Source organism: Lampetra fluviatilis, chromosome 35 (genome assembly GCF_964198595.1).
Source record: "Lampetra fluviatilis chromosome 35, kcLamFluv1.1, whole genome shotgun sequence".
NCBI classification, from domain to species: Eukaryota; Metazoa; Chordata; class Hyperoartia; order Petromyzontiformes; family Petromyzontidae; genus Lampetra; species Lampetra fluviatilis.
The window spans coordinates 3205725-3217759 of NC_136309.1; the positions used below are offsets into that span (position 1 = coordinate 3205725).

Consider the following 12035-nt stretch of genomic DNA (forward strand, 5'->3'; position numbering starts at 1 on the left):
GCTTGTGTTGCCTCCGAAACGTCGTGATTTTTATTTTATTTTACTTTTATTAATTTTTATGTTTTACCTACGTGACTTTACCGAGAAAAAACCTAAGAATATGAATATTCCTCCTCCTCATCCTCCTCCCTCTCCTCGTCTCTCCTGACCCATGTCCTCTCGTTTCTGTATTGTATTGAGATTGTTATTGGAATTTTTTGCACTTTTTGTACGCAGCATGGACGGGTGGTGCTTCTTCTGTACGATTTTATTGTTCACGTACGTGATTTTGATTTAAAGCTTTCGTGACTGCAGGGATTCAAATTCTTGGTTCTTTCGGTAAAGTCACGTAGAAGGTAAAAAATAAAATTATAAAAATAAAACATAATAAAATACAATTCTCACGACGTTTCGGCCACAACGCAAGCAGTCGTCCTCAGGTGAAGAACAGCTCTGTCGGAAAGACAGCGTCTGAATGAGCACCACCAAGCTTGGCAGCGTATATTTCAGCTGGGTTGGAGGGGGAAGGGCGCCTTGACAAAGGAATTAGCATATCAAGACAGCAGCAGAGGTTAGTGTAAATGCTTTATGTTTTATTTTTATTATTTTCCTTCTACGTGACTTTACCGAAAAAACCAAGAAGATGAATTCTATATTTATTTAAAGTTGCGCATTTTGATCAACCCCCCCCCCCTCGTCACACATCGTCACAAATGTCTGACCCCCCCCCCCCTAGGTGCGTGACGTCATTTATGGATGGCCCCTAATTATATTCAATGATAATTATGTGACCTTTGTGATGATGACTGAAACTGCTCGTCTGCAATGTAGCGCTGTGCATGTTGACTTTACTCTCGCGCCGTGCGTAACCAACCGTGGCTCATCGGGGGTGCGGGGGAACGACATCAAACTGAACGCAACGAGGCAGTTCTAAAGACGCGAGTTGTCACCCCAGGTGATTTAAAAGTGCCACAGCTCCCGGCGTGCTTGCGCATATCGGAAAGGAAGAGTGCGTTCCAGACGGCCGCAGAAGCGACGCATCTGCCTAGACGGTGCGGGCGGCAGCCAAATCTATTTTTGTTCGATGGCCGAACCCAAAAAACGCCGTCGTCGCTGCTGCTGCTGCTGCTTCTGCTGCTGCTGCTTCTGCTGCTGCTGCTTCTGCTGCTTCTGCTGCTGCTGCTTCTGCTGCTGCTGCTTCTGCTGCTTCTGCTGCTGCTGCTTCTGCTGCTGCTGCTTCTGCTGCTGCTTCTGCTGCTGCTGCTTCTGCTGCTGCTGCTGCTTCTGCTGCTGCTGCTTCTGCTGCTGCTTCTGCTGCTGCTGCTGCTTCTGCTGCTGCTGCTGCTTCTGCTGCTGCTTCTGCTGCTGCTGCTTCTGCTGCTGCTGCTGCTTCTGCTGCTGCTGCTTCTGCTGCTGCTTCTGCTGCTGCTGCTGCTTCTGCTGCTTCTGCTGCTGCTGCTTCTGCTGCTGCTGCTTCTGCTGCTGCTTCTGCTGCTGCTGCTTCTGCTGCTGCTGCTGCTTCTGCTGCTGCTGCTTCTGCTGCTGCTTCTGCTGCTGCTGCTGCTTCTGCTGCTGCTGCTGCTTCTGCTGCTGCTGCTGCTTCTGCTGCTGCTGCTGCTTCTGCTGCTGCTGCTTCTGCTGCTGCTGCTTCTGCTGCTGCTGCTTCTGCTGCTTCTGCTGCTGCTGCTTCTGCTGCTGCTGCTTCTGCTGCTGCTGCTGCTGCTTCTGCTGCTGCTGCTTCTGCCGCGAGGGATGATGAACGCGGAGGAGTCTCGCGTGGGTCGATGATTTGTGCTCCTTGGCGAGATTCGGGCAGCGAGGTGATTTGTGCGGTCCGTTTGCGGCGTGCGCTTGTGCGCTCAGCGAGTGGGCAAATATAGAACGCGCTGATGTTTGTGACCTCCCCCGCCCTCTCTCACGTCATTTGCTTACTCCCCCCACCCACCCCCACCCCTCCCCCACGCAGGAGTCACTGCCACGAATCGTTAAGGTGCCCGGCTGAGCACGGAGCAGAGGTGGTGAGAGAGAGTGGAGGAAGAGAGAAGACTGAAAACAACAGCACGTAGCATATTGCGGGGAGTAGAGAAGAGAGAGAGTGGGGGGGGGGGGTTAGAGAGGGAGGTGGGAGAGACGGGAGGCGAGAGGGTGGGGGGGGGGAGTGGGAGACGGAGGGACACAGCAAAGGCGAAGGACGCATTGAGCGATATCCACTGCAGAGGACGACTGCCGAGTCGCTGGCGACTGAGCGAGACTCGGAGACATCCAGAAGGAAGGTCCAGCTATTAAACTGGCGGAGAAGCAGATCTCGTGAGCGACGCAGAACGACTGATAAGTGACTGACAGACAGATACGCGTACGGGCAACATTGAGACGGGCACAGAGAGAGAGAGCCAGAGAGATATCAATCAGAGAATATTTAGATAACTTAGACACGGATAGATATCGGGGTAAAGAGAGTAGAGACATGTAGACAGACCGACACGCAGACAGACCGACACATTCAGATAGACGGACTGACTGTGCAGGCTTTTGAGATATTCAGCTACGGACACAAACAACCACACACAGGCAGAGAGACCAGCACGGGCGACACACGAGGTCACTCACACGCTCTGAGACGAAGCGCTCGCAACACACACACACACAGTGACACACACTGACACACACACACTGACACACACACACTGACTGACACACACACACTGACTGACACACACACACTGACACACATACACACACACACACAGTGACACACACTGACACATACACACTGACACACACACACTGACACACACTGACACACACACACTGACACACTGACACACACACAAAGACACACATCGAGGCAGAGACCGGTCGCAAACCGAGACACGCACGCCCACGTATACACACACAGACACACACACTGACACACACACACACCGACACACAGTGACACACACACAGTGACACACACACACTGACACACACACACTGACACACACTGACACACACTGACACACACACACTGACACACAGTGACACACACACAGTGACACACACACACTGACACACACTGACACACACTGACACACACACACTGACACACACACACACTGACACACACACACACAGACACACACACACACACTGACACACACACACTGACACACACACACACTGACACACACACACTGACACACACACTGACACACAGTGATACACACACACTGACACACACACACACTGACACACACACACACTGACACACACACACTGACACACGGGGCCGGCATGGCCCTTCTTGCGCTCTGCATCGTCGCCGCTCTGTGCAGTAGCCGCGCGCTCCTGGCCGCACGTCCCTCCTCCTCTTCCTCCTCCTCCGCCGCGGGCCGCGGGTCCGTAGGGTCCGGGTTGGGCTCCGGCCCGGGCCTGGCCTCGGTACCCAACTCCGGGTTGGGGATGGGGGGGCCGCTGCGTCGGAGAGGAGAGGGAGGAGGCGGAGGAGGTGGAGGAGGAGGAGGTGGAGGAGGATCCCGGGGGGGATCAGCCGGCGGTCCAAATCGCTCTCTGCAACAGCAACAGCAGCAGAAGCAGAAGCAGCTACAGCTGCAGCAGCAGCAGCTGCAGCAGCAGCAGCAGGCGGGGTCGGGCGGTAGCTCCCCGGACCCGTGCTACAACGAGAGCGGCCACCCGCGCCGCTGCATCCCCGACTTCGTGAACGCGGCGTTCGAGAGGGAGGCGCGCGCTAGCAGCACGTGCGGGAGCCCCCCGTCCCGGTGAGCCCCCCCTCCCCTTGCCTCCCCTCCCCTTGCCCCCCCCCCTTGCCCCCCCTCCCCTTGCCCCCCCCCCCCCCCCACACACACTCCTCCCTACTGTTGGTGTGTGTGTCCACTCCCGGTGACCCCCCCCCCCTCCCGGTGCCCCTCTCCCCCCCCCCGGACCTGGTGACCCCCCCCCCCCCCACTCACGACTCAGAGAGAGGACAAATCAGGGAGAGAGAGAGAGAGGACGACTCAGAGAGAGAGAGGACGACTCAGAGAGAGAGGACGACTCAGAGAGAGAGGAGACGACTCAGAGGGAGAGGGGACGACTCAGAGAGAGAGGACGACTCAGAGAGAGAGAGGACGACTCAGAGAGAGAGAGGACGACTCAGAGAGAAAGATAGAACGACTCAGAGAGAGGACGACTCAGAGAGAGAGAGAGAGGGGGGACGATTCAGAGAGAGAGAGGACGACTCAGAGAGAGAGAGAGGACGACTCAGAGAGAGGGAGAAAGGACGACTCAGAGGCGCCAGGAGGAGGACGAGGAAGCACAGATGAGCGGGAAGGCAGCAGCTGCAGCAGCAGCTGCAACAGCAGCAGCAGCTGCAGCAGCAGCAGCAGCCACGCGATTCGCCATCGCAAAATCCCACCCCCAGGCTCTGCGGTCCTCTATACATGAAGGCGTTCCCGGCCACTGAATGAACGTTTACGTTTGGGAGTAAATCGGAGCACCTCGAGAAAACCCTCGCGTGCAAGGGAGCAACGCTCTATCCCGTACACATGAAACGGGCGGATTCCAATGCCTCGTTCTTGTGCCGCCTTCTCCTGTCACAGCCACGGAAAGGGAGTTTCACTCAACGTCTCTGTGTGTGTGTGCGCGCGCGTGATCCACACACGGTGCTGGGTTACAGGCAGCCGCGTGCAGCAGCAGTAGGAGCAGCAGCAGCAGCGTGAGTCGCGGCTAGCGCACGAGCAGCAGCTAAAGCGGTCGTCCAAGGCAGTGCTTTATTGTGAATATCATCATCATCAGCAGCAACATCATCAGCAGCATCAGCAAGATCATCGTCATCTTCAATTACGAGCAACATCCGCAGCATTGGCGGCAGTGGGGTGAGACAGTCATCAGCAGCAGCAGCAGCAATCAACCTCGTGTCATCCGCGTCGTCACGGCAGTCACTTTCCACGTCCCGTCCCTCCCCACTCGCAATCTTCCGCAGGTACTGCTCCTCTATCTCCTCCTCATCCTCCTCCTCATCCTCCTCGGGTCCTTCCGGAGGCGACGGCCGGGGCCACATCCTCGCCGGCGCTGCTGCTGCGGCTGCTGCGGCTGCAACGGGAGGAGGAGGAGGAGCCGGATCCGTCGGCGTCGGCTGCCGCATCTGCGACTCGTCCGACCCGCGCGGCGCCCACCCTCCCTCGCTGCTCACCGACCTCCACAACCCGCACAACGCCACGTGCTGGCTGTCCGAGGCGGGCCTGCAGCCCGGCCAGAACGTCACCCTCGTGGTGCCCCTGGGCCTCAAGTACGAGGTGACCTTCGTGAGCGTCCAGTTCTGCACGCCGCTGCCGCCCGACTCGCTCGCCATCTACAAGTCCATGGACCGCGGCAAGACGTGGGTGCCCTTCCACTACTACTCGAGCCAGTGCCGACGCGTGTTCGGGCGGCCGCATCGCGGCACCGTCACCAAGATGACCGAGCAGGAGGCACTCTGCACCGACGCGCACCTGTCCCAGGGCCTCGTCGCGTTCAGCACGCTGGACGGGCGTCCGTCGGCCAACGATTTCGCCAACAGCCCCGTGCTGCAGGACTGGGTGACGGCCACCGACATCAAGGTGGTGCTGGTCAAGCCGTGGAGCAATTTGGCCGGGGGGTCGGGGTCGTCCTCGGCATCCTCCTCCTCCTCCTCCTCCGGCGGGGTCATCGGCGGCGTTGTCTCGCCGGGGTCAACAGCCGGCGGCGGCGCCGTCAGCAACGAGCTGGCGGACGGAACGCCTCCAGAGAGTCGCTACCACGGCGTGGCCGACATCCAAGTCGGGGGCCGCTGCCGCTGCAACGGGCACGCGTCGCGGTGCGGCCGCGACCGCGACGGGGCGGCCGCGTGCGAGTGCCGCCACAACACGGGCGGGCCCGAGTGCGACTCGTGCCGAGCATTCCACCACGACCGGCCCTGGCAGAGGGCCACGAGCAGAGATGCACACGAGTGCGTCGGTGAGTCGGCGGCGGTGGTGGCGGTAGTGAGTGTAAGTGGTGGTGGTGGTGAGCGTGGTGGTGGTGGTGGTGAGTGTGAGAGTGGTGGTGATGAGTGTGGTGGTAGTGGTGAGTGGTGGTGGTGGTGAGTGTGAGAGTGGTGGTGGTGAGTGTGGGAGTGGTGGTGGTGAGTGTAGGAGTGGTGGTGGTGGTGAGTGTGGTGGTGGTGGTGGTGAGTGTGAGAGTGGTGGTGGTGAGTGTGGGAGTGGTGGTGAGTGGTTGCGGTGGTGGTGGTGGTGAGTGTGGGAGTGGTGGTGAGTGGTTGCGGTGGTGGTGGTGGTGAGTGTGAGAGTGGTTGTGGTGGTTGTGAGAGTGGTGGGGGTGGTGGTGGTGGTGGTGGTGAGAGTGGTGGTGGTGAGTGTGGGAGTGGTGAGTGTGGGAGTGGTCGTGGTGGTGAGTGTGGTGGTGGTGGTGAGCGTGAGAGTGGTGGTGGTTGTGTGAGAGTAGTGGTGGTTGTGTGAGTGGTGGTGGTGAGTATGGTGGTGGTGAGTGTGAGCGTGGTGGTGAGTGTGAGTGGTGGTGGTGGTGAGTGTGAGCGTGGTGGTAGTGAGTGTGAGAGTGGTGGTGAGTGGTGGCGGTGGTGGTGGTGGTGAGTGTGGGAGTGGTGGTGAGTGGTGGCGGTGGTGGTGGTGAGTGTGAGAGTGGTGGTGGTGAGTGTGGTGGTGGTGAGTGTGAGCGTGGTGGTGAGTGTGAGTGGTGGTGGTGGTGGTGGTGAGCGTGGTGGTGGTGTGAGTGTGGTGGTGGTGAGTGTGAGCGTGGTGGTAAGTGTGAGTGGTGGTGGTGAGTGTGAGAGTGGTGGTGGTGTGAGTGTGGTGGTGGTGAGCGTGAGCGTGGTGGTGGTGGTGAGTGTGAGAGTGGTGTTGGTGAGTGTGGTGGTGGTGAGTGTGAGAGTGGTGGTGGTGAGTGTGGTGGTGGTGATGGTGAGTGTGGGAGTGGTGAGTGTGGTGGTGGGTGTGGTGGTGGTGAGTGTGGGAGTGGTGGTGGTGGTGGTGGTGGTGAGCGTGAGCGTGGTGGTGGTGGTGAGTGTGAGAGTGGTTGTGGTGGTTGTGAGAGTGGTGGGGGTGGTGGTGGTGGTGGTGGTGAGAGTGGTGGTGGTGAGTGTGGGAGTGGTGAGTGTGGGAGTGGTCGTGGTGGTGAGTGTGGTGGTGGTGGTGAGCGTGAGAGTGGTGGTGGTTGTGTGAGAGTAGTGGTGGTTGTGTGAGTAGTGGTGGTGAGTATGGTGGTGGTGAGTGTGAGCGTGGTGGTGAGTGTGAGTGGTGGTGGTGGTGAGTGTGAGCGTGGTGGTAGTGAGTGTGAGAGTGGTGGTGAGTGGTGGCGGTGGTGGTGGTGGTGAGTGTGGGAGTGGTGGTGAGTAGTGGCGGTGGTGGTGGTGAGTGTGAGAGTGGTGGTGGTGAGTGTGGTGGTGGTGAGTGTGAGCGTGGTGGTGAGTGTGAGTGGTGGTGGTGGTGGTGAGCGTGGTGGTGGTGTGAGTGTGGTGGTGGTGAGCGTGAGCGTGGTGGTGGTGGTGAGTGTGAGAGTGGTGGTGGTGAGTGTGGTGGTGGTGAGTGTGGGAGTGGTGGTGGTGGTGGTGAGCGTGAGCGTGGTGGTGGTGGTGAGTGTGAGAGTGGTTGTGGTGGTTGTGAGAGTGGTGGGGGTGGTGGTGGTGGTGGTGGTGAGAGTGGTGGTGGTGAGTGTGGGAGTGGTGAGTGTGGGAGTGGTCGTGGTGGTGAGTGTGGTGGTGGTGAGCGTGAGAGTGGTGGTGGTTGTGTGAGAGTAGTGGTGGTTGTGTGAGTGGTGGTGGTGGTGAGTGTGGTGGTGGTGGTGAGTGTGAGTGTGGTGGTGAGTGTGAGTGGTGGTGGTTGTGTGAGTGGGATGAAATGCAGCAAGTTGGCACAGTGCTGGGGCACAGCTGCTGCATCTGCCGGTCATCTCAGTCAGTCAACCCACGGCACCACCTGGGTCTGTCCCGTGACCTCCTCCTGCACCTAGCCTGGCACAGCAGTCAACCCACGGCACCACCTGGGCCTGTCCCGTGACCTCCTCCTGCACCTAGCCTAGAACAGCAGTCAACCCATTGCACCACCTGGGTCTGCCCCGTGACCTCCTCCTGCACCTAGCCTGGTACAGCAGTCAACCCACGGCACCACCTGGGCCTGTCCCGTGACCTCCTCCTGCACCTAGCCTGGCACAGCAGTCAACCCACGGCACCACCTGGGCCTGTCCCGTGACCTCCTCCTGCACCTAGCCTGGCACAGCAGTCAACCCACGGCACCTGCTGGGTCTGCCCCGTGACTTCCTCCTCCTGCACCTAGCCTGGCACAGCAGTCAACCCACGGCACCACCTGGGCCTGTCCCGTGACCTCCTCCTCCTGCACCTAGCCTGGCACAGCAGTCAACCCACGGCACCACCTGGGTCTGTCCCGTGACCTCCTCCTGCACCTAGCCTGGCACAGCAGTCAACCCACGGCACCACCTGGGCCTGTCCCGTGACCTCCTCCTGCATCTAGCCTGGCACAGCAGTCAACCCACGGCACCACCTGGGCCTGTCCCGTGACCTCCTCCTCCTGCACCTAGCCTGGCACAGCAGTCAACCCACGGCACCACCTGGGTCTGTCCCGTGACCTCCTCCTCGTGCACCTAGCCTGGCACAGCAGTCAACCCACGGCACCACCTGGGTCTGTCCCGTGACCTCCTCCTGCACCTAGCCTGGCACAGCAGTCAACCCACGGCACCTGCAGGGTCTGTCCCGTGACCTCCTCCCGTCAGCCGGCTTGTCTGCACCTCACGTGGCACAAGCATCGTGGTAACGTCACCGCCACTTCACATCCTGTTAAGGCATTAGGAGGGTATCTTTGTCTTTGGTGTGAGTGGTTAGAGACAAAGATCCCCCGTATAGCCTTAACAGATTGTTGGGGTGAGTGCTGCTAACGAGTAGTACCTATTATAGCCGGCACGGCCCGGCCGCCTTTGTCTCCCCAGTGCTGATGCTTACACAACGCAACAGGTGCTAATTTGTGTGAGTGGTGGCGAGTAGTGGTGGCGGTGGTGATGGTGGTCGTGTCCGTGGCAGCGATAATGACGGTGGTGGTGGCGCACTAACTGTTACACCACCGCTCATCATCATCATTTGGCAGTGGTGGTGGTGGTGGTGATGATATCGATGAGTGAGTATCACCCAATAAATCATCCCGTTCGGTAACCGATGCGAGTGGTGGGTAGCGGTGGAGGTGGTGGTGGTGGCCGTGGGCAGGAATCTAACTCGGGTGGCGGCTGTGTTTGTAGCGACAACGCGCTAACCGCTACACCCAGTGCTGGATGAAACTAGTGCGGGGCCTGTAGCATATGTTATAAAGGGGCCCTAAATAAAAAACACACGTAAATAAAAACACGCAAATATTAAAAACATAAATTTTTAACTTGCATAATAAAGTAATTGTACATTTTTGATTTGCTTTACAGCAAGATAATAAGACACAAATCACTAACCTTAAACACCCCGTCGTTCATAAAAGTTGAAGGCAGTATAGTACTATAGTAATTGAGCAAGTGCAGAATCACTGAACCGGAATTGATAGCTTGAAAGCATTTAGCGCGGATACCCTTGAAAGTGCGGGGCCCGTAGCTACTACATATGTAGTAGCTACTTGTGCTACTACATATGTAGTAGCTACTTGTGCTACTACACATGTAGTAGCTACTTGTGCTACTACATATGTAGTAGCTACTTGTGCTACTACACATGTAGTAGCTACTTGTGCTACTACATATGTAGTAGCTACTTGTGCTACTACACATGTAGTAGCTACTTGTGCTACTACACATGTAGTAGCTACTTGTGCTACTGGGATCATCCGGAACTGGCTACACCCACCGCGCATCGTTATGAGCGAGCGCTTGATTTCGACGAGTAAAAAATCTCACCCCAATAAACCACCCGTTTGGACAACCGATTCCAGCCGTTGCAAGGTCAACCCCGTGACCTCTCCTCCTCCTCCGTCTCTGCCGCCAGCCTGCCGCTGCAACCTGCACGCGAGCCGCTGCCGCTTCAACATGGAACTCTACAAGCTGTCGGGACGTACCAGCGGAGGCGTCTGCCTCACGTGCCGTCACAACACCGCCGGGCGGCACTGCCACTACTGCAAGGAGGGCTTCTTCCGCGACCTCGGCAAGACCATCTCCGACCGCAAGGCGTGCAGGCGTGAGTCCCGCCTGCCACCACTACCACCACCACTGACAAACAAAGACAAAGATCCCCCGGGTAGCCTTCACAGACTGTTGGGGCAAGTGCTGTTAGCGAGTAGCATCTATGGTCCATAGTGTGAGTTGCATGGCCACAAGTCCACAACTGTGGCTTGTCTTTAAAGTGTCTCTATGGGTCTCTATGGGTTTATGTGTATCTCTATGTGTCGCTGTGTTTAATCTATGGTCCATAGTGTGAGTTGCATGGCCACAAGTCCACTACTGCGACTTGTCTTTAAAGTGTCTCTATGGGTCTCTATGGGTGTCTGTGTATCTCTATGAGTCTCTGCGTGTCTTCGCGTCTCATGGATTCACTGTACGGTCCGTAGTTTTGCCCGCATGGCCACAACCGCGCCGTCATCTGCAAGGGAGATGTGGCGTCATTATCGGCCCGGTGATGTTGGTCCGATGCGGTTGACGATGATGGTTGAACCTTCAGTACCTTCATGGGGGAGGAGGATGAGGAGGGATGTTAAAGCCCAGGATGGGCAACCTCCAACGAGCTCCCCCATTATTGACGTTCGACGAGTGACCACCACAACAGCGTCGACGCATCACCACGTGGACAATAACAACCGCCGTTGAGAATCGGAGCAATCCCCCCCCCCCCCCATCTCTCCCCCCACTCCCGATCACCACCACCACCAACCCGAGCCGACCTGACCCCACCGACCGGGACTTGAACCCTCAGCCGTGGAGTTCCGACCACACACGCACCGGGGTTGTGACGCTCTCTCACTCTCTCACTCTCTCACTCACTCTCTGTCACTCTCTCACTCTCTCTCACACTCTCTCTCACTCTGTCACTCTCTCACTCTGTCACTCACTCACTCACTCTCTCTCTCTCTCACTCTCTCACTCTGTCACTCTCGCTCGCTCTCTCACTCTGTCACTCACTCACTCACGCTCTCACTCTCTCTCTCACTCTGGTCACTCACTCCCGCTCACTCTCTCACTCTGTCACTCACTCACTCACGCTCTCACTCTCTCTCTCACTCTGTCACTCACTCCCGCTCGCTCTCTCACTCTGTCACTCACTCACTCACTCTCTCTCTCACTCTCTCACTCTGTCACTCACTCCCGCTCACTCTCTCACTCTGTCACTCACTCACTCACGCTCTCACTCTCTCTCTCACTCTGTCACTCACTCCCGCTCGCTCTCTCACTCTGTCACTCACTCACTCACTCTCTCTCTCACTCTCTCACTCTGTCACTCACTCCCGCTCGCTCTCTTCACTCTGTCACGCACTCACTCACTCTCTCTCTCACTCTCTCACTCAGTCACTCACTCCCGCTCGCTCTCTCACTCTGTCACGCACTCACTCACTCTCTCTCTCACTCTCTCACTCAGTCACTCACTCTCGCTCGCTCTCTCACTCTGTCACTCCCCCGCTCGCTCTCTCACTCTGTCACTCACTCACTCACTCACTCTCTCTCTCTCACTCTCTCACTCTGTCACTCACTCCCGCTCGCTCTCATCACTCTGTCACTCACTCACGCTCTCACTCTCTCTCTCACTCTGTCACTCACTCCCGCTCGCTCTCTCACTCTGTCACTCACTCACTCACTCTCTCTCTCACACTCTCTCACTCTGTCACTCACTCCCGCTCGCTCTCTCACTCTGTCACGCACTCACTCACTCTCTCTCTCACTCTCTCACTCAGTCACTCACTCCCGCTCGCTCTCTCACTCTGTCACGCACTCACTCACTCTCTCTCTCACTCTCTCACTCAGTCACTCACTCTCGCTCGCTCTCTCACTCTGTCACTCCCGCTCGCTCTCTCACTCTGTCACTCACTCACTCACTCTCTCTCTCTCACTCTCTCACTCTGTCACTCACTCCCGCT

At 57.6% G+C, this 12035-nt stretch overlaps 1 protein-coding gene across 1 annotated transcript in view; it reads left to right on the forward strand.

Moving 5' to 3' along the window:
• Positions 1–2145: 2145 nt before the first annotated feature.
• Positions 2146–12035, forward strand: part of LOC144944519 (netrin-1-like) — a 30004-nt gene continuing 20114 nt past the window's right edge. The window contains exons 1-3 of the mRNA XM_078872734.1: positions 2146–3737; positions 4940–5931; positions 9959–10147. Of these exons, the coding sequence (XP_078728860.1) occupies positions 3253–3737; positions 4940–5931; positions 9959–10147 (1666 nt within the window). The 5' untranslated portion in view covers positions 2146–3252. The remainder of the gene's footprint in view (positions 3738–4939; positions 5932–9958; positions 10148–12035) is intronic.